Here is a 19,784-nt window from a genome sequence, read left to right on the forward strand (position 1 = left end):
GGAAAAAAAAAAAAAAAAAAAAAAAAAAAAAAATCATTTTCTCTCTCTCGTTTTTTTTTGTTTTTTTTTGGTGGGGGAAGTTGAGACTGGGTCTTGCTATGTACCCCAGGCTGGTCTTGAACTTGCAGTGATACTCTTGTCACACCCTCCCTCGTGCTGGTAAAAATGTATCTCATAGTTAACTATCTAAAGGGACTTAAGATGCACAAGAAGCTCACCATTTCCTAGACTAACAGCTAGAAGCAAAGAGCAATTATAATACTTACGATGACAGTTATCTCTGACATGTAGGCACTGAATGGACACCTACCTAAGGAAGACTATTCAAACTACACAGTCTACAAGGAATTGTTGTCTGGAAAGGGTATTTATTCTATAATACACTTGAATGGAAGAAGATATTTATTCTACAATATAATTAAGTGGTTTCATTTTAGTTTTGGTGGGTTCTTAGCCTAAGCTGTATGAACAAATACTTTCTAATTCCTCTTAGGGGCCTACCCCGTTGGCATTTCTGGTAAAATATGCAGCAGCTGCTGTCATCAATTTGTTCCAGAAATTCCCCGACACACTGGGAACACTCCTTCTGCTGCATAATGGCAGGGGAGGAAGGATACCAACACAGAAAGAAAAGCAGCACTGCAAAACTGGGAAAAATAAGAGGAAAGATTCCCGAAAACCGAAACAAAAAGAGACAAAGATTAAGAGCAGGAAGAAACCAAATGTAAATAAAACACAGCCTCCAAAGCTCAGGTGAGCATTTACAATGTAGACGAATTCTTGCATCTCATCTCTGTGGCTTCTTAGAAAGCCCAAGCCAGCAGCCCCTCATTCACAACTGCACACTGAGACAGAGCCATCCACTGAACATTTTCAAGGATACCTTGAGTCCTTGCCAAGGTAGGCTGCCTCGAAGGAAATACAGGAACATATGGCCCAGGGCTTCCAAATCATCTCGCCGGCTTTGCTCTAAAAGGAAGACAAATCACACAATATGTTTGTGGTTATGAAAGCAGAAAGAGGTTCAAATCGAGGAATCTGTTCAAAAACCCTTCTGTTCTGGAGAAGGATTCTACTTACTAATTCTTTGTATAGCTAAACCAGAAGCTTGTTTTTGGTTTTGAACTAAAATACTATGTTTGCTTCCTTTGTCTGTATCTATTGCTAGCATGTAAACAGCAAGTAAAAAGAGCAAATCCTAAATTAAAACCAAGCCCCAACCACTAAACAGTAAGTAATCACTCCTTACTCAATGCTATTATCACCTGACTGAAACTAAGGTAAATTTATATGGGGTACAATTACTGTTTGGTTATCCCAAGGACAGTATCTGGCAGTTTAAGCAGCTAAAGCTGTTAAAATCATTCACTCTAGGTATGGAAACTGCAGAACGGCTGATATTCAGCATAAAAATTAACACTTGTAATTCAGTTTCATATAAGCAAATCTCAATGCATAATCTCTTGGTTCCTATTCCATTTGTGCTATGTACTATATCAGAATGTCCTTCATACAAGTTTAAAATTCATTAATAAGGTAACCTCCATGGAACAAAAAACAGCGTGGGCATCTTGGGAGCTTAATTAAAACAAGATGCTGTTGGGCTGGGGATTTAGCTCAGTGTCACTGCGCCTGCCTTGCAAGCACAAGGTCTTCAGTTGGATCCCTGATACCAAAAACAAAAACAAAAACAAAAAACCTATAAGAAGATGAATTAGGAAGATTAATTATTTGCGACAGAAAATAGTTTTAAAATACTGGGAATTGAATGCAGGGCCTTGCGCCTACTTGGCAAGCATTCTACCAAAAACACAGCCCTAGCCCTTGATGTTTTGTGTGTGCGGTATAGTAAAATCCAAGATTGCTATATGAGCAAGAAAAGCCAGCCCCTCAGTTTACCGAAAATATACAAGCAGATCATGGTTAACTGTTGCATAGAATCATGGGAAATTTGCATGAAAAAGAATGAATAGTCTGGCAGGCACAAGGTCCTGAGTTCGATCCCCCATACTGGGGGAAAAAATAAGAATGAATAGTATTCTATGGGGTAGATGAAGAAGGAAAAGGCAACTTTCTAAATAGCAGTTGGAAGAAGGGTTTTGAAAAGGTGGTCACTAATGGAAAAAGGAGGCACTCCTGGTTGGGGAGGTAGCTCAGTGGTAGAAAGCCTTCTTAGCTAGGTTCTGGATTCAGTATCTAGCTCATTTTCATTCCTTCATTCATTTAGTCTTTTGAGACAAGGTCTCACTATGTAGCCCAAGCTGGCCTCAAATTTGCAACAATACTCCTGCCTCAGCTTTCCAAGTGCTGGGATTATAGGTGTACACCACCACACCAATTTCTAGCACTTTAAAAACAAACAAAGAAAAAGAAAAGAAAAAAGAGGAGGCACCCTCACAAAGAGATAAATAACATAAAACTGAGGTTGTACCTCAACTGAAATAATCTTTTTTTTTTTGGACACAGGGGATTGAACTCATGACCCTGTCCTTGTGAGGCAGGTGGCAGAACCACTGAGCTAAATCCCTGGCCCTGAAATAATTTTTTTTTTTTTTTAAATGGTACTAGAGGGCCAGGGATTTAGCTTGGTGTTGCCACCGCCTGCCTCACAAGCACAAGGTCCTGAGTTCAATCCCTGGAATTAAAAAAATAAATTAAAAATGGTACTGGAGAGCCCCGAGATTTAGCTTAGTGGCACTACACCCGCCTGCCAAGTGCAAGGTGCTGAGTTCAATACCTGGTACAAAACAAAACAAAATAAAATGGTACTAGATACTGAATCCAAATCCTTCCCACTGAGCCATATGTCCAGACCTTATGTATGTTGTTTGTAGATGTGTATGTATGTACGTATTTTTAAAATTTGAGACAGGATCTTTCTAAGTTCCTAAATTGTCCTGGTTGGGCTTAAATTTGAGATGCTCCTGCCTCCTGGGATTAAAAATATATACCTCACCACATCTACCTTGAAATAATCTCAAAAACAATAAAATAAAAAAGGGAGATCATCAGACACTTTTGTCGATATGGCTTATCTAAAGTCAGCAATAAAATATTACACTTATAATTGAAACCAAAAAGCAATTAGACAAAAAGTTTGCTAACAGAACACAAAGACAAAAATGAAAAACAGAATATATGCAGGGTGAATTCAGTCCTCCTACAAAGCAGAGCACACAGAGAGAAACCACTCACTGCAGCTTCACACACTGTATCACACCTACTCATCACCTCTCCATTTCTATATCCACTTCCTGTAACAAGAGGCCAAAAAAAAGATATACTAAATAGTTCAACAACAACAAAAAAAGGTTGAATTTTAGTTGAGCACTAGAGGGCAAAACTCTCCACATTTTCAACATTACTCAGGCTCACAGAAGGGGAAATTTTTCTTCACTATTTAAACCCATTATAAAATGAGATTTTAAAAATTTTCAAGCTCACCAGAATAAGTAAAAGCCACTTTTCAATCCCAAGAACCATGAAGAACAACTACGGAATATGGGGTAATAGGAAAAACAGTGGTTCCTAAATTGGGTTAGAAATCTAGGTTTCGGCTTGTCCTTTCCACTCATTTAATCCAGAGAAATTAAGCACAACCAAGTCACTTGCTTGGGGCCTTGGTTTTTTCATCTGAAAATAAAGTGATTAATTTAGATAATCTGAAAAATCATTTTCCAGCCCCAAAATTCTAAAATGATCAATGATAACTTGAACCACTTGGGACTTTTCAAGAAAAATAAAAGAGTGAAAACCAGAGTGTGCTTTATTTTCCTACTTCTTTGAACAGTCCACATTTGTTCTTTTTTTTTTTTTCCTTTCGGTACCGGGGATTGAACTCAGGACTTTGCAATTGCAAGGCAGGTGCGGTGGTATTAGCTAAATCCCTGGCCCTCCACATTTGCTTTTTATTTCCGCATACCCTCATCACTTTTTCATGGAGGATATTTTTTACTACACTTGATCTTAGCCAAAAGGCTGAGAAGCAATGGGGATATTTTCATTTTTAAAGAAGAAAGGTTTCAAAACCAAAGGACAATAGGAAAGAAAAATTTTCAACATCACAAAAGCTTCCTTCTAGCCAATCAGAATGATGTACTTGGCTTCCATGTTGGAAGAAAGGCAATGTAACCAGTATCTGCACTGTCAACCATTAAACAATAGTGACTGGGTGGTTTCAAACAGGGCTCAATTAGTGGGAAGACAGCTTATCTGTCATGGTGATGCCAGGCATAGGAGGCTTTTTCCCTTGCTTTCCTTTTTTAAAAATCTTAACAGCCATTCTCTCCAAGTCATTTGAAGTACATTTTCCAATCCTTTTTTCTTCTTTCATTTCAACAAAGAATGCCATCACACTTAAAAATTAATAGCACTAGAGTTCCGATGGGAACCCTTCTAGTTTGATACCTGCAGCAGAGTTAAATGGCGGTGACACCATCTGCAAGTATTCTATGTAATATGGAGAGAAAAACAATACAGTGACAGTTTGGATCTGACCTGAGAAACTCTGGGACCTGGGACACAGAATTCTGGAAATAAACAGTTTTGGCAGGAACAACAGTTTAGTAAGAGTTGAAAGAGCCTTGGCTGAATGTGTGGTGCACATCTATGATCCCAGCACTCAGAAGGCTCAGGCAGTATTGCCATGAGCCTGGACTGTATAACAAGACCCTGTCTCAAAAAAAGAGAAAGAACCTAGTCTGATACAGAGTAGATGCTTAAAACATATCTTGTTGAGTACATAATATTAAAGATAACTACCATATGGAAAGACATTGATTTTTCAGGCACTAAACATACTTTATATAATCCCACAGAACCCTATGTTACAGGAACTATTATCATTCCCATTCTGTAGATGAGATAACTGAGTCTGAGGGAGAGAGTTTGCTGGATGAAAATCACATAGCTTTAAAGGGCTGGAATTTGCAACTCTACGTAAAGGAAGAAGGGGATATTAAAACAGGGTGTCCAAGAGACTTGTGTTAGGTACTGTTGTGGGCTGGATGTGGTTTGACTATGACCAAAATTCAGGGAGAATTTGATTGCCAAGGCAGAGGTAGTGGGAGGCTGGGCCTGTACATGGGCTTAATATCTTCTCTGTGAGACTGGATTAGTTTTCATCTATCCTGCCCCACCCCCACACCGAGGTAGTTATAACTCGCCCAGTCCCCTGTTCTCGCCTCTCTTTTCACACGTGCCCCTCCGCAACACTCTGGAACAAGGTTATGCCTCGTGATGCCATCACCATGAGATGCACAGAACTGTGGCTAACTTCTTTTCATATATTATACAGTTTCAGGTATTCTGCGTATCAATAGAAAATACACTAAGACAGGTATGGTGCTTGTATGTGTCTTATCTACGTGCAACTCTCAAAGCATCCTTCTCAAGTATGATCTTTATTTTACAGATAAGTTTCAGGGAGAATAAACAACTTGTCTGAAATGACACTAAATGGCAGAGTCTAGCCTAATTTTAAAGCATCATAATAAGTAAGGATTTCTATGGAGTTACTGATAAATCCAGACAGTACTCACACTCATGATTTCAACTTATACTGTATCCCAACACTTTGTTATTTTATTCTTCAGTAGCACTAGAATCCTCATCTGAATACCTGTGTAGTTTACTTCAATGAGGCAATTTAGTAAATATACATTAGTCTTTAAAGTACTTAACACTGTACCACAGTTCCTTAATATTTTAAAGACCTTTTATAATTAGCTATGTCAGGGAGTACAAAACCTGATAATATTTTGTTCACCATTTACTCTCTAGAATGTTGATTTTCCTATTCTTTCAACCACCTAAGTACCTTTTATTGAAATAAAGTCTTTCATGGAAGCCCAATTTATAAAACAAAAAGGGAAACTTTTGTGACACTTACAAGGGGCCTGCCCAGGACTTGGCTTCTCCCACAAACACTTGAACTAGTTCCTCTAACAAGCAGGATCTTCTGTGTTTATTAGAGCTTTTAGTAATATTTGTACAGACTTTTTTTTTTTGTACAGACTTTATCTCGAAAAAAATACAAGACTCAAAGTACAGTAAATATATTTTCATTGCATACAATGGAAGTTCTTCCTTAAAGACTCTGCTTGAAGTTATTCAGAGTAAACGAAGACCAGGACACATTTTAGTGAAGTACTCTTCCCCAAGTAGGTATCAGCCTGCTGTCTTCTACAGGACTATCATTTATGCAGCTCAAGGCATATAAATGTAAACTCATAAACTCACAAAAATACTGGGACATTTGTTAAAATAATTCAAGTTTTCATACTACTGAGAAATGTGAACATAAGCAAATGGAAACATAGTGTAAAGAATTAAGAATCCATTAGTAGTCAATAGGGTCTTAAGAAAAACATTAACTTACCATTTTAATTTCTCAAGTACAAAAATCACTTACCTTGGGAATCAGTAAGTACAAATTGTAAAGCACAATGGGATAAAAGGGTTATTGAAATGAAGTTGTTCTAATAACCTGCCCCTTTCATGGAGCAGAACATAAACACACCTCTGCCAAGATGCGTGTTGATAGACATATATCTTGCAGTTCCAGTTAAACTTTTGTTCTCCTTATAAGCTATGTGTTTTTTGGTTTCAGCATCAATGTATTCCTTGGCCAGTCCAAAGTCTATAATGTGTATAACATGTTCTTTCTTATTGCCTTGAAGGCCAATCAGGAAGTTTTCTGGCTTGACATCTCGGTAAATGAGATTCTTTGAGTGCACATATTCCATTCGAGACAGCTAGAAGAGAACAACAACAAAAAACAAATGGAAATATTTTAAATAAGCATATTTTAAAAATAAAAATATTTCATCATAAGGATTTTGGTCTGGTTTTTTGTTTTGTCTTGTTTTTCTTGATTTGTTTTGCTTTTTTTAAGACAGGGTTTTGCTATGTAGTTCAGGCTGGCCTTGAATTCTCTATGTAGCCCAGGCTGGCCTTGAACTCATGTCGATTCTCCTGCCTCAGCCTCTCCAGTGCTAGGATTATAGGCATGCACTACCACACCCAGTTTCTTTGTGTTACTGTTTGAGACAGGTCTCTTTATGTTGTTTAGGATGATCCTGAACTTCTTGGCTCAAGCAAGCCTCCTGTCTCAGCCTCCCAAGTAGCTGGTATTATAGATGTGCTGAGCCCAGTTCAGCATTAGCTTTTAACTACCAACATAAAAATTAAAAAGTGAGACCTTGCCTCAAACAAACAAACAAACCACAAAAAGGAAAAATAATAATAAATAAATAAAAGGGATTTCTTCTTTTTGTATTTTTTTAAGGGATCTCTTCTTTACCATCAATTTTACTCACTTGATTAGAAAGGGTGGAATCGTACAGTTTGGCTAAAATAATACTACAATTTTATCTCATAATGTCACAATTAATACAATTAATAAGATTATATTTATGCTACTTCAGGAAGTCTTTGAGAGAAAAGAAGTATTACCAGGTAGGATGCCAGGCAATCAATGGCTTGTAGGACAGGGACCACAGCATGTTCATTTCCTGACCCTATCTTCCTATCCTGAGTTGGACAAGACTCCTCAATCCAGCTTCCATCATTGTAGAAATTAAGAAAAGTGAGGCCCAGAAAAGTTAATACTGGCCTGACAAGAGACAGCTAGTCAGTGGCAGGGACAGGACTATAGTTTTTAATGTTAAAGTGAATATATCTCCAAAAAAAATCAGCATTATTTCAAATTTCCTTAACTATTTCTTTTTTTATTATTATTATCTATTTCTATCTGCAAAGCTTCTTAGTTTACAAAGGAAACTTAGACATTTGAATTTTCTAATACAGTATTTCCAAATGTCTACTAGATGATGGATGAGACTATCAGGGTGTCAAGCGAGTAAAAATGCATTTGCATCCTTACCCTGAAGCCTGACATGCTTCTCGGGGGCATAGCAGCAACTGCTCCGGAAATCTGGACTGGTGTGCAAGAGCTGCCTCTTGGCCAGCCAGAGGCTTACAATGCCAGAGAACTAAGGCAATTTTTGGATCAAACAACTTTAAATGAAGATTAGAGCTGTGGGCTATGTCTTCAATCTTTCCCAAGATGCAATAGTGCGAGGAGCGAGAGGACATGACAACACCTTACAGCTGTTTAAAACCTATAAATAAAACAATTATTTGAATGTGTACAACTCCACCTAATCATCCTCTTTTTACCTAATTTAAATTCTGTGTTTCCATTTCATTTAAGGGCAGGGTACTGCTCCAAGGTGCAAATTCTTAAAATAGAGCAAACTGGAGATACAGTATGACTTCTCTGAGTTAACCCTTTTTGCCCCAGCCAGCTTCCTAGAATCCTGGCAAGCTTTTAAGAACTAACTCACTAGGTGCTGCTACAGTTAATAAATCGCCAAAAGGCCCACGAGGGTGTGACAGGGAGATCAGCCTCTTTTCTGGAATATCAACACCAGCTTACCAACTGGATGGCTATCATTAACACCGTCTTCAAAGTAAACGTTCGGTCACAGAGGTCAAACAAATCCTCCAAGCTAGGGCCAAGGAGCTCCAGCACCATGGCACTGTATTTTCCACATGGTCCAAAGTAGTACACCTGTGGGAGACCTTCAGCTGAAAGCAGAGGGCAAACAGGAAGCGGAACAAGAGACATGAACACCAAGGTATGAGACAACTGCATTAGCAACGAGTAAGCTATAAATAAAGAGCAATTTGTGAGATTTCCATTTCCTTTTCACAGGCCCTACTAGAAAATTTAAACTGAGCACAATAGCTTCAGTGGGAACTAATAATGGATGGGAAAGGCTAAGTCACTGCACAGTATGCTCAAACAAGCAGTTATTTCACATCAGAGTGCCAAAGGCATTTGCACTGCGATGTAAGACCCTCATCCATTATTGCATCAGAGTGTACGCTGTTCTTCCCAAGGAAGCCTGGAAATGCGATATCATAAAAGGTTCAAAGGAAGGCTTGCTGGGCCCAAAGGGCAGGGTAATGGACGATGTGGCACTGGCTGGTTTCTTTAGCACTCCCTATGCTTACGAGCTGTTTGCAGCTGCTGCCCCATGGAGAACTCAGATTGAAGCATGAGGTCAGAGGTTGGCCCCGCACTAGCACAACAGGTTCTCTCCTCACAGGGGATCTCAGCAGGGTTCTGTTTTCTATCAGGTGGAGAAAAGTCAACAGGCAGTTGGCACTTAGCTGCTAATAAGTAATTATGAAAGGAAAAGGAAGACAAAAAAATGAAAAATAAAACAAGGCTGGGTTTTCCCCAGATTTAAAATTGATAGTTATAAGGAGCATTTTAAATCTAGACTGTCTCACTAAGCAGCAATTTGTATAAGTGTATTATAAATATGAAGCATTTAGTAAATAGGTGTTAAACGGCACCATGAGAACAGTGGATACTTATGATACTACAAACTTAAAAATTATCTGGTCTCACAGAGCAGAAACATTTCCATCTCACACATATGCATCATGATCTACAGGTATATATGCTGTGAATTACTGTTTGCTTCTGTTTCCATGATTTTTAGAGAACAAATTTCTCTACATCTTTTCATTTTCTTTGTATATGGGTGAAATACAGGCAGAGGTAATACACATCTAATATATCCTCTCTGGGGGAGGACTTACATGTCTGGAGTTAATGTAATTCACTGCTGTGATGGATGCATGAGAGATGTGATCAAAAGATACCATGAGTGTCTCTATGAGGCATGATAAAAAGTACGGGGAATTATATTCATTGAGCTATCTTTAATGTGTCTTCTGAAAAACAGGTGACATTTGTATCGATGATAAAAATTTCTATACAGAATCTACTTCCTCAGTCTAGTTACACTGAAAAAAATATTCTATTATATTACATAGTAAGTCAAAATCAATTACACTCTGAAAACTTGCTTTACCCTAAGTTCTGGCTAGAGAAAGCACTCCAGGTTTCACTATGGATTATTTCTATAAAATTGCCATTGCTTCCAGATTTTTTTAAAGAAACAATATAATTTCACAAATTTCCATAATGTGTCTTAAGAAAAGTAAGGAGGTACTCCCATAATTATGAGATTGCTGAGGCAGTGTTTGGAATTCTCCATGTGACACTGTCAATGTAAGGAGATGGACATATATTGTTAGTGTTATAAACAGCAGTGCAGCCTGAATCTTGACTCTATCCAGAATGGATGCAACCAATTTTGACATCATGTCACTGATAAATAAGCATTGAAAAATAAACCGAAGAACCATAGTATATTCTACCTTTAACTTTTTGTAAACCATGTTTTGTGGGTAACTTCTGTTTTACCATAAGGCTGATATATTTCAATATTTTGAAAACATCAGTACTAGTTTTGAGTTGATAGAGGTACCTAACCAACTACCATTATGTTTGGTATAAGAGATACACCTTTCAATAAAATTATTCAAATGCAAAAAGAAAAAAAAAAATACAGGGAATGCTGCTGTCCCATGCCAGCCAATGCAAAGGCAGCTTATAAAAACCTTACATTGTGTACTCATCTGGCACCCTGTGACTTCTGGCTCTTCTGCAAAGTCAAAATGATTATGAAAAATAAACATTTTGAATTAATTCAGGCAACAGAGGCAGCCACAACAGGACAACTAAACACATGAAAGAGGATTTCCAGAATTGCTGCAGAAAGCGGCAAGAAGGATGGGCTAAATGTGTTCATGTGAGGGGGAATCACTTTTTCAGGTTATTTAAAATATCCAAAAGCTAACAGCTATTGTGTCAGGTGTGGTGGTGCACACCTGTAGTCCTAGCACTTGGGAGGCTGAGGTGGGAAGACTGCCACAAGTTCAAGACCAGCCTACTCTGTATAGTGAGTTCAAAGCCAATCTGAACTACATAGTGAGACCCTGTCTCAAAAAACACAAACAAAAACAAAACCTAACAACTGTTTCTAATGAGTCCTCCTGAGAAATCTAGTTCTGAGACCTCTACCCTAGAGATTACCGCTTTTATTTATTGGGCACATGGTACATGAAGTTTGGGTGCTTTTAAATTTATGTCCTATATAACAGTGTCTGATGCCACTAAAATTTTATTTGCCTAATATAAATATGCTCTCCAAAGCCAGTTATGGCAGTCTGTTGGTTGCCTATTCAATATTCCCTTCTTCCTATTTACTAACAGAACGTCTAATTGTTGCAACAATCAATAAAATTACAACTTTCCAGCCTCCCTTGACAATGTGAATGACCAGTGAGACTAAAGCAGAAATCACTGGATGGGTGGGTCCAGAAAAAGTCCTTCACAGATGTTTACTAAATACAGGTTATGAACATTTGAAGAACCAGAAGCTGTCTAGAATTCCCATACACCTTGCAGATATAGTATACTGCCAAGAACAATGGAGGAAAAGAAGTGAAGAACTTGAATTGCTGAGGGCTCTGGAGTAACCACACCAATGCTTTCTTTTTGAATTTTTCTTATCCAAAAATACAACTAAGTCTCTACTTTGACTAAGCTAGTAATTTGGATTTTTAAAAATAGCCATATCTAATCCTAATCAATAAGCATATTCTTTTAGTTGGCTAAATTGCAAATCTGAGCATAATATCCTCTTTCTAAAAGTCAGGCCTGTTTAGATATGTTAATATTGGCATAATTTCCTAGACTAACTGCCAGTACTTAAGGATCAGTTAATGAGAAAAATGATCTTTTTGTTCTTGACAATCTTCAGTAACAAATCAAAGCATCTCTTGACAGAAGTTTCCATGTTTACGAAAAGCTTGCAAAAGCATTTTGGGTAACGTCTGTAATTTTGAACTACAATGCCAGTCACAAAACCTGCCAGGAACTTCAAAGAATGATGAGCTCAGGCTTGCTGCATTATTGCTTGTATTAAGTACCCTGAAACCTCACAAGTTCTGGGATGCACAAGTTAAATTCTAGATTATGAAGAGGCTCTGAAGCATTTCTATGAAGAGGTATGTATTAAACTCAACTCAGAGTCTTGGGTGAATTCAGTATTTTCTTGTGCTACTGACTCCTGCAAAATCTTTTGCCTGTCTTCATAGGTTATCCTTTTTTGGCTCCCTTTTAAATCCAAATTCTGATGACAGAGCTAAGATTTCCTTCTAGCTAGCTTCTAGGTTCCTCATGATAAAGTCATAGAACCAGTATGAAAGAACACACCTCCCTGTTGTATGGAATATCTATAGGACCCATTCAAATTTAAGCAGTGATACTCAAGTGGAAATGCATCCATTATAAAAATCTCTAAAACTCAAAAAACCAAAAAGAGTGATTGAATCAGAATTTCTAGGAGGGGCCAGGGATGTAGCTCAGTGATACAGTGCCTGACTGGCAAATTTGAGGCCCTGAGTTTGATTGCTGATTTTTAAAAAATTCTAGGCGTGGAAGCAAACACAGCTCTAAAAATGATGTGTAACCCCAGCTGGAAAGTTCTGTATCTAGAGAATGAAGAGTGCTGCTTTGTTTTATGATTAATATATCATTGGGATGTGAACAATGTTGACAAAATAGTCCCAAAAGTTCTTTTAGGTCAGGAACAACTAAACAAAACACTTTTTGAAAGAAATACTTTTAAAGTTGGTTAAAAGACATCTTGCTAAAAGTTTCTCAGGCATTACAGAAAATATACTGCCAAGTAAAGAAGTCTCTTTGGGAGATGCAGTAGTAATTTATCAGAATTATCTGTACAGAAAGATGCTCACACAAATGTTATTATGTGACAGGATTTTCACATGACTCCTATAAAGAAGCCAGTGTTGGTGGTAAAAGACAGCAACACAAACCCACTAACAAATTCTATACGGTTTGGTCAGAGATTATCATTCATTAATGGTCTGTGGCTGTGCTACATTTAAGTAAAAATTCTGGTGCTTGCTTTGGCAACACATATACTAAATTAAAAATTCTGTATATTTTATTCTTATTTTGAACAGCCACTGCTTAAAATTTTTAAAATCATTATGCTATAAAATTTTTATATAAGACTGGTATAGGGCAGAGCTTTACATACAACACAGCTATATGTTAGTAGGTAAAGTACCTTCTGTAAATAATTATGAGGGTCAGAGAGTTGAGTGGGATACACATAGGTTACATAAAAACTTAGGTAGTTTTACAATATCTGCTTGGGAAATCTGCATGAATAAGATCTACCACCTACATCAGGTGTGATGGCACATGCCCGTAATCCCTGCACTTGAGAGGCTAAGGCAGGAGGGCTGGAGTTCAAGGTCAGTCTGGACTACATATTGAGGCCTTGTCTTAAAAACAAACAAACAAACAAACAAAAAAACACAGATCTCCCACCTGAATTGCTCAACTGCATAGAAGCAGTTAAACCACATGTTAAATTTCTTGTAAACCAAAATTGCAAGGGTATACACATATTATTGTGTGTATTTCTCCTTGAGTGCATGAAACTGCCTATTAGTAACATACTTTTTTCTTTTCTCCTTTCTTCCCTCCTTCCTCTCTCTCCTTCTTCCTTCTTCCTTTTTTTATTCAGGACTAAATCCAGAGCCTCATTCATACTAGGCAAGTGCCTTGCCACTAAGCTATATTCCCAGCTCTTCGATAACAGTCTTATAAACTCTGCTGGACATATGACTCACACATAAATTAAGCTGAACAGAACAGGAAATGAGGTGTAACACACTACAGCAATTTTTCAGTCTGTCATAAATTTAACTTATATGGCTAAACACACCATATAAAGGATAATGGCTTCTTTATCATCTAAGACATTGCCTAAAAAGATTCCATTATGCACTATTAACAGTAGCTACTCTAAGTGGAAATATTTTAAAAGCGTATCAGGCTAAAATCTGAAATAGAACCACCTTAAGCTTTTGGTAATTTGATCATATTATTGTCTAATAGTTAGTATTTCATTCTTTTTCAAAGAACTAAATTACCTGTGAAGCAATTTCAAATCAATCCTATACCTGGATTGATAGGTAAACATAAAAAGTTGTGCTATTTCAGTGTAAAAAATAAGTAAATGTACATAATAATTGTCTTCTAAACTGGAAAATACTTTGAAGGACATAATAACCTTGGCAAGCTCTTTCTTTGTTTCTACAGTTATTATTATTATTTTTAAATGGGGACTATTTCCCTTTCAAATACTCCCTCCTCATCCAGAGTAACTGTCTGCACATTCTCTCTGCCTATCTGTCTATCTCTCTTTTCCTCCACCTTCAAATAAAATGTCTCCTTTTACTTTAATATAGGGCCAGGATGTAGCTCAACGGTTCTGCTAGTTGCTTTGCAAGTGCAAAGTCCCGAGTTCGATCCCCAATATGATAAATAAATAAAATTTAAAAGATGGGGTATGGGTGGAGCTCAGCAGTAGAGCACTTGCTTAGAGAATGTCCTAGGTTCGATATACAGCAAAACACACAACCAAATAAATAAATAAAAATAAAAAATTAAACATTATCTTTTGGTCCCATTAAGAGTACTGGCTTGGTTCCACCATACCATCGATAAGTGCGCACACATTCTGGGGAGTTGCTTTGTGGACCAGAGTGGTGCAGCTGCAGGCAGGTCCCAGCTAAGGCCCAGCCCAGACCTGAGGTGGAGGCACATGTTCCAAAGCCACAGGCCGCCTAAAAAAGAGCTGCACAGGCATGCAACCTTCATCCAGAGTCCTGCCATACCACTGGCAAAGCCAAAGGCCCACCTGGAAAAGAACTACACAGATGCACAAGCAACAGCCAGGGGCTTGCCCCTGACAAGTGCCTGAAGACCCTAGCCAGAAACCTACATAGTCAATAAGAACTGAGATACACAGACCCCAGCCAAAGGCCCCTTTCCCCCAGATAACAGCTACACAAGGGCCTCAGTGAGAGGCACACCTAGATATCATGGCAAGTGTACACAGGCTGCAGGCAGAAGCCCACCCAGACAACAGGTCATTTCAAGGATATAGAAGGCCACCATTCTAAACCCAGGAATTGGTGTACTAGGAGCAGCAGAGTAAAAGCTGCTCAGAGGCCTGCTGAGAATTGAAGACAACTGGGTGAGCAAAAAGTTCCCCCAACAAAGGCACAGCAGGCTGCATCTGTTGAAATGAGAAGACACAGAAATAAGTTTCAAAACCAGACTTCCAGATCACCTAAGACAACCCCAAAGGGAAACAAGATGGAACAATCTGATTTTCAACCACCTGGACTCCCTGAATTGGCAACAAAAGAGGAACTGGAAAAAAAGAAATCAGAAATAATTTATCAGATAACAGCAGAGATTGTGCACATAGTAAAAGACATGGTTACTAAATCTGGAGCAGACACAGATTAAAAAAAAAAAAAAAAAAAAAAAAGGAGCTGAGAAACATGATGCAATCCCAACATAAGGAACAAATGGAATCCATAAAACAGATGTAAATAGATTTCCAAGATATTAAAAACTCCACTGAAAGTTTATGCAGCAGAATGAGCCAATGCGAGGACAGAATTTCAGATATAGAAGATAGGATTGCAATTACTGATCAGGAAAAGAAAAATCTCTTAAAAGTAGTAAGGGGCCATGAGAGATCAATCCAGCAGCTGCTAGATGTTTCAAAGAAGAATAACATAAGACTGATTGGAGTCAGTGAAGAAAAAGGACAGTGCAGACAACATAAAAAAACTGCTCACAGAAGTAATGGCAGAAAACTTCCCAAATATGGGAAAAGGACTTGACATACAGATAAGTGAGGCTTATAGGCATCCAATTAGACATGCCAAAAAAAAAAAAAAAAAAAAAAAAAAAAAAAAAAAAAAAAAAATCTACACATAGGCATATAATAGTTAAGATTTCAGAAATGCAACAGAAGAACAAAATTCTACAAACAGAGAAAAGAAACAAATCACATACAAAGGAAAGCCCATCAGAATCAGAGCAAACTTCTCAACACAAACCCACCAAGGCAAGAAGAGCATGGAGTGACATATTTCAAGCCCTAAAAGAAAACAACTTCCAACTTAGACTAATGAACCCTATAAAACTATCCTTCAAAATTCATGGAGAAAGGGCTAGGGATTTAGCTCAGTGGTTCTGCCACCTGCCTCGAAAGTGCAAGGACCCAAGTTTGATCCGTGGTACCAAAAAAAATAAAAATAAAAAACAATATCCTAGGAAAAGACAATGAGGATCACAACCCCAGAAAGCCCAGCAGAATGAATCCATCAGGCATGGCAAGAAATTAAATATAAAGGGGGAGAATCCAACAAAAAGAAAAAGTCATGACAAGGATAAGTCAATACATATCAGTTATAACCATCAATATTAATGGTCTCAATTCACCAATCAAAAGAAACAGACTGAGGGCTGGGGATTTAGCTCAGTGGTTCCAGAGCCTGCCTCGCAAGCGCAAGGACCCAAGTTTGATCCCTGGTACCAAAAAAAAAAAAAAGAAACTCATACACTAAAAGAGTGGAAAACAATACTCCATGTGACAGGAAAAAAAAAAAAAAAGCAGGAGTAGCTATGCTTGTTGCAGATCAAGTGAATTTCAAAACAACACTGATACAAAAGACACTACATCCTTGTAAAGGGAACAATCCAAAAGGAAGATAGGACAATCATAAATATATATGCCCCAAACCCAAGTGCACCCAACTATATAAAACAAATACTAATGGACATGAAAAACTATATAAGTACTAATACAATAGTAGTGGGAGACCTCAACACCCCACTGTCACAAATAGATCAACCAGACAAAAAATAAACAATGGAATAGAACTCAAACTCTTGAACAAACTTAACAGATGTTTACAGAGTGCTTCACCCCACAAAATCAGAATACACATTCTTTTGGCTGCACATGGATCATTCTCCAAAATCAACCACATACTCACTCACACAACATGTTTAAGTAAGTGCAAAGAACTGAAGTTATCCCCTGTATATTATCAGACCATAGTGTGATGAAACTGGAGAGCAATAACAAAAGAAACTGCAAGAATTTCATGAATACATAGAAAATGAATAACACACTTCTGCATAACCAATGGGTCACAGAGGAAATTAAAAAGAAATCTGACAGTTCCTACAATTAAATGGCAATGACAATACAACATATTGGAATCTATGGGACACAATGAAAGCAGTCTTATAAAGGAAATTCCTAGCAGTGAATACTCATATTAGGACAACAGTGTGAGCTCAATTACACAACCTGATACTGAACCTCAAGCTTCTAGAAAAAGAAGATCAGGACAAACCCAAAGCTCACACAAGGGAGGAAATCATAAAGATCAGGGCAGAAATTAATGCAACGGAGACTAAGAAAACAATACAAAAAAATCAATGAAGCCAAGAATTGGTTCTTTGAAAGAATAAACAAAATTGACAAACCCATAGCTAACCTTATCAAAAAAATAAAAGGCCCAAATTCATGCAATTAGGAATGAAAAGGGTGAAATTACAAAAGACCCAGCAGAAATTCAGAGGATCATCAATACCTACTACTTCAAGAAAACCTATAAGCCAATAAGATGGAAAATACAGAAGAAATGGGCAGGTTCCTAGATTTGTATGAATTACCAGAGATGAATGAAGATGACCTAAAAATTCTAAACAGCCTAATATCAATCAATGAAATTGAAAATATAATTAAAAGCTTACAAACTAAGAAAAGTCTGGGTCCTGATGGCTTCACTGCTGAATTCTACAAGACATTTAGAGAGAAACTACTGCCACTCCTGTTTAAACTCTTCAGTGAAATTGAACTAAAAAGTATTAATAGATAATGAGAAATAGGAAGAAAAGGTGCAAAGGAGAAGGGGAAATGGGAGGGGTAGTGGAAAAGAAAGATGGGAATAGAATTAACATGAGAAAAAGAAAAAATGGAAACAAAGTCTTTGTAGATAGGGAGGGATGAAGAAGTTGAAGGGAGGGTAGGCAAACGGGAAAAAAATAAGAACCACGATGGATTATGTAAAGGTGCAAATTTCCAATGATGAATGACATTATATTGTATACCTTAAATGTACCAATAAAATGAATTTTACAAAAGAGTAGGGGCTTCTTGTAGCACAATTAGGAAATGTAATGTTTGTGAGAGACAAAGTAATTACTAATACATAGGAATTATCATCAAGGAAAACAGTATTATTAAACATGAGAGAGCTGAACAAAAAGGCAGACAAACCAGATGACATCTCATAGGAAGCAGGGAAAGGGAAGAACAAAAGTACAATGAGATTCTAAAACTCAGAGAACAGCTCTAACAACAACAACAGACAAACAAGCCAACAAAGAAACAATGCATTATAGTAAGACCCTAACTTATGAACAAGTTCCGTTCTGAAAAATTGTTAGCTAGATTTCTTCTTAAGCATAAACCTAACCCTAACGCTAAGCAAAGTGAGTCTTATAAATTACACCTGTGAAAGTTCAAAACTGTAGGTTTGTTTTTGGAAAGCATCAGAACAGTCCAGCATGTATGTGCCTGAAGTACCAGCTACTCAGCAGGCTGAGGCAGGAGGACTGCAAGATGGAGGCAAGAATGGACAACTGAGTGAAACCTGTCACTAAATGCATAAATAAGGCTGGGCATGTAGCTCAGCGCTCTCAAGTTCACAAAAACAAAACAAAATATCAAAAAAGAATTCCTTTCACTTCTCTGAACATAGCCTTTACAGCTTTTCCATTACATACACACAAATACCAAAGCACAGAACCTTAAAGCAGGTTCAAAATTTCATTTATCCAAAGGAATTAGTGAAAACAAACCAATATTGGACATTTTTCTTCTAGAGTACACAGCATCTAAGATATAAAGTTAAAAAGTATGCTAGCTAGGTGTGTAATCTCAGCACCCAGGAGGCTGAGGCAGGAGGACTGCCGTGAGTTTGAGGCTGTTCTGGGCCACACACTTGAGTTTTTATTAAATACAGACTGAACCATAGAGCAAGACCCTGTCTCAAAAAACTAAAAAAGTGTGCTGTGTAGTGGAGGTAGGGGAAGGGAAAAGGAAAGCTCCTTTCTCTTTCTAAAAGACTAACTCAGCTCAGCTGGAAGACAAACTTTACTCAGTTGGTAAATTTAGAAGTGTTTCCCAGGTCCTCAGTTGTACTGTAGTTCCTATGATTAAGTTATAAAGAAAGGATATCTACAAAATTTCAAAAGGTGCTTCAAAAACTGATAACCAATTCTTCTTAACACACATGGGAACAATCACTAAAACATAAAGAAGTTTTAAAAATCATTGAGAAGAAATGAAAAGAAACAAAATAGGCTACGAAAGTACAGTGATTGTCTTCCTGACACCTGCCCTACTTACATTACATCAAGTTCTTTGGGCCTGTACCTATCTTTCCCACCAACACAGGCCATGTAAAGGGAGAGGTGGAGCACTGGGCCAAGAGCATGGCAGAGATGAGTAAAATGTGTCCTAAGCAATAAATCCACCTCACTGAAACGGCACTTGAGTTTTCTATTTGGAATGCATACTTCTTTCCCCCAAATGCACGTACGTGTACACACACACACACACACACACACACACAGAGCAAAACAAATACTGCAGATTTTAAATGTGCAAGGAATGCTAACATGATGAAGTTGTTTTGTTCCTCTCTGACTTTCACATGAATATTAAAAAAAAAATTACTGTTGATCAAATCACAAGCATGCAAATTCCCGGTAATTCAGAGTCATAATATTTTACATTGACTGTCCTCTTTGTACTTTGTTTATTAAAAGCTGTTTGTGGGGTCAGGGATTTGGCTCAGTGGTTCCACTGCCTGCCTGGCAAGTGCAAGGACCCAAGTTCAATCCCCAGTACCAAAAAAAAAAAAAAAAAAAA

General features: G+C 37.7%; 1 protein-coding gene across 9 annotated transcripts in view; it reads right to left on the bottom strand.

Moving 5' to 3' along the window:
* Csnk1g1 (casein kinase 1 gamma 1) overlaps positions 1 to 19,784 on the bottom strand; it is a 155,430-nt gene that overhangs the window by 39,813 nt on the left and 95,833 nt on the right. For all 9 annotated transcript variants that reach the window (XM_010641167.1, XM_010641165.1, XM_033756144.1 and 6 more), the window contains 3 exons: positions 8,441 to 8,592; positions 6,521 to 6,755; positions 884 to 969 (listed from right to left, as the gene is read on the bottom strand). In XM_010641167.1, coding sequence (XP_010639469.1) covers positions 884 to 969; positions 6,521 to 6,755; positions 8,441 to 8,592 — 473 coding nt within the window. The remainder of the gene's footprint in view (positions 1 to 883; positions 970 to 6,520; positions 6,756 to 8,440; positions 8,593 to 19,784) is intronic.

The sequence above is a fragment of the Fukomys damarensis genome, unplaced genomic scaffold, assembly GCF_012274545.1.
Source record: "Fukomys damarensis isolate Sample0158 unplaced genomic scaffold, DMR_v1.0_HiC HiC_scaffold_25, whole genome shotgun sequence".
Taxonomy (NCBI): Eukaryota; Metazoa; Chordata; class Mammalia; order Rodentia; family Bathyergidae; genus Fukomys; species Fukomys damarensis.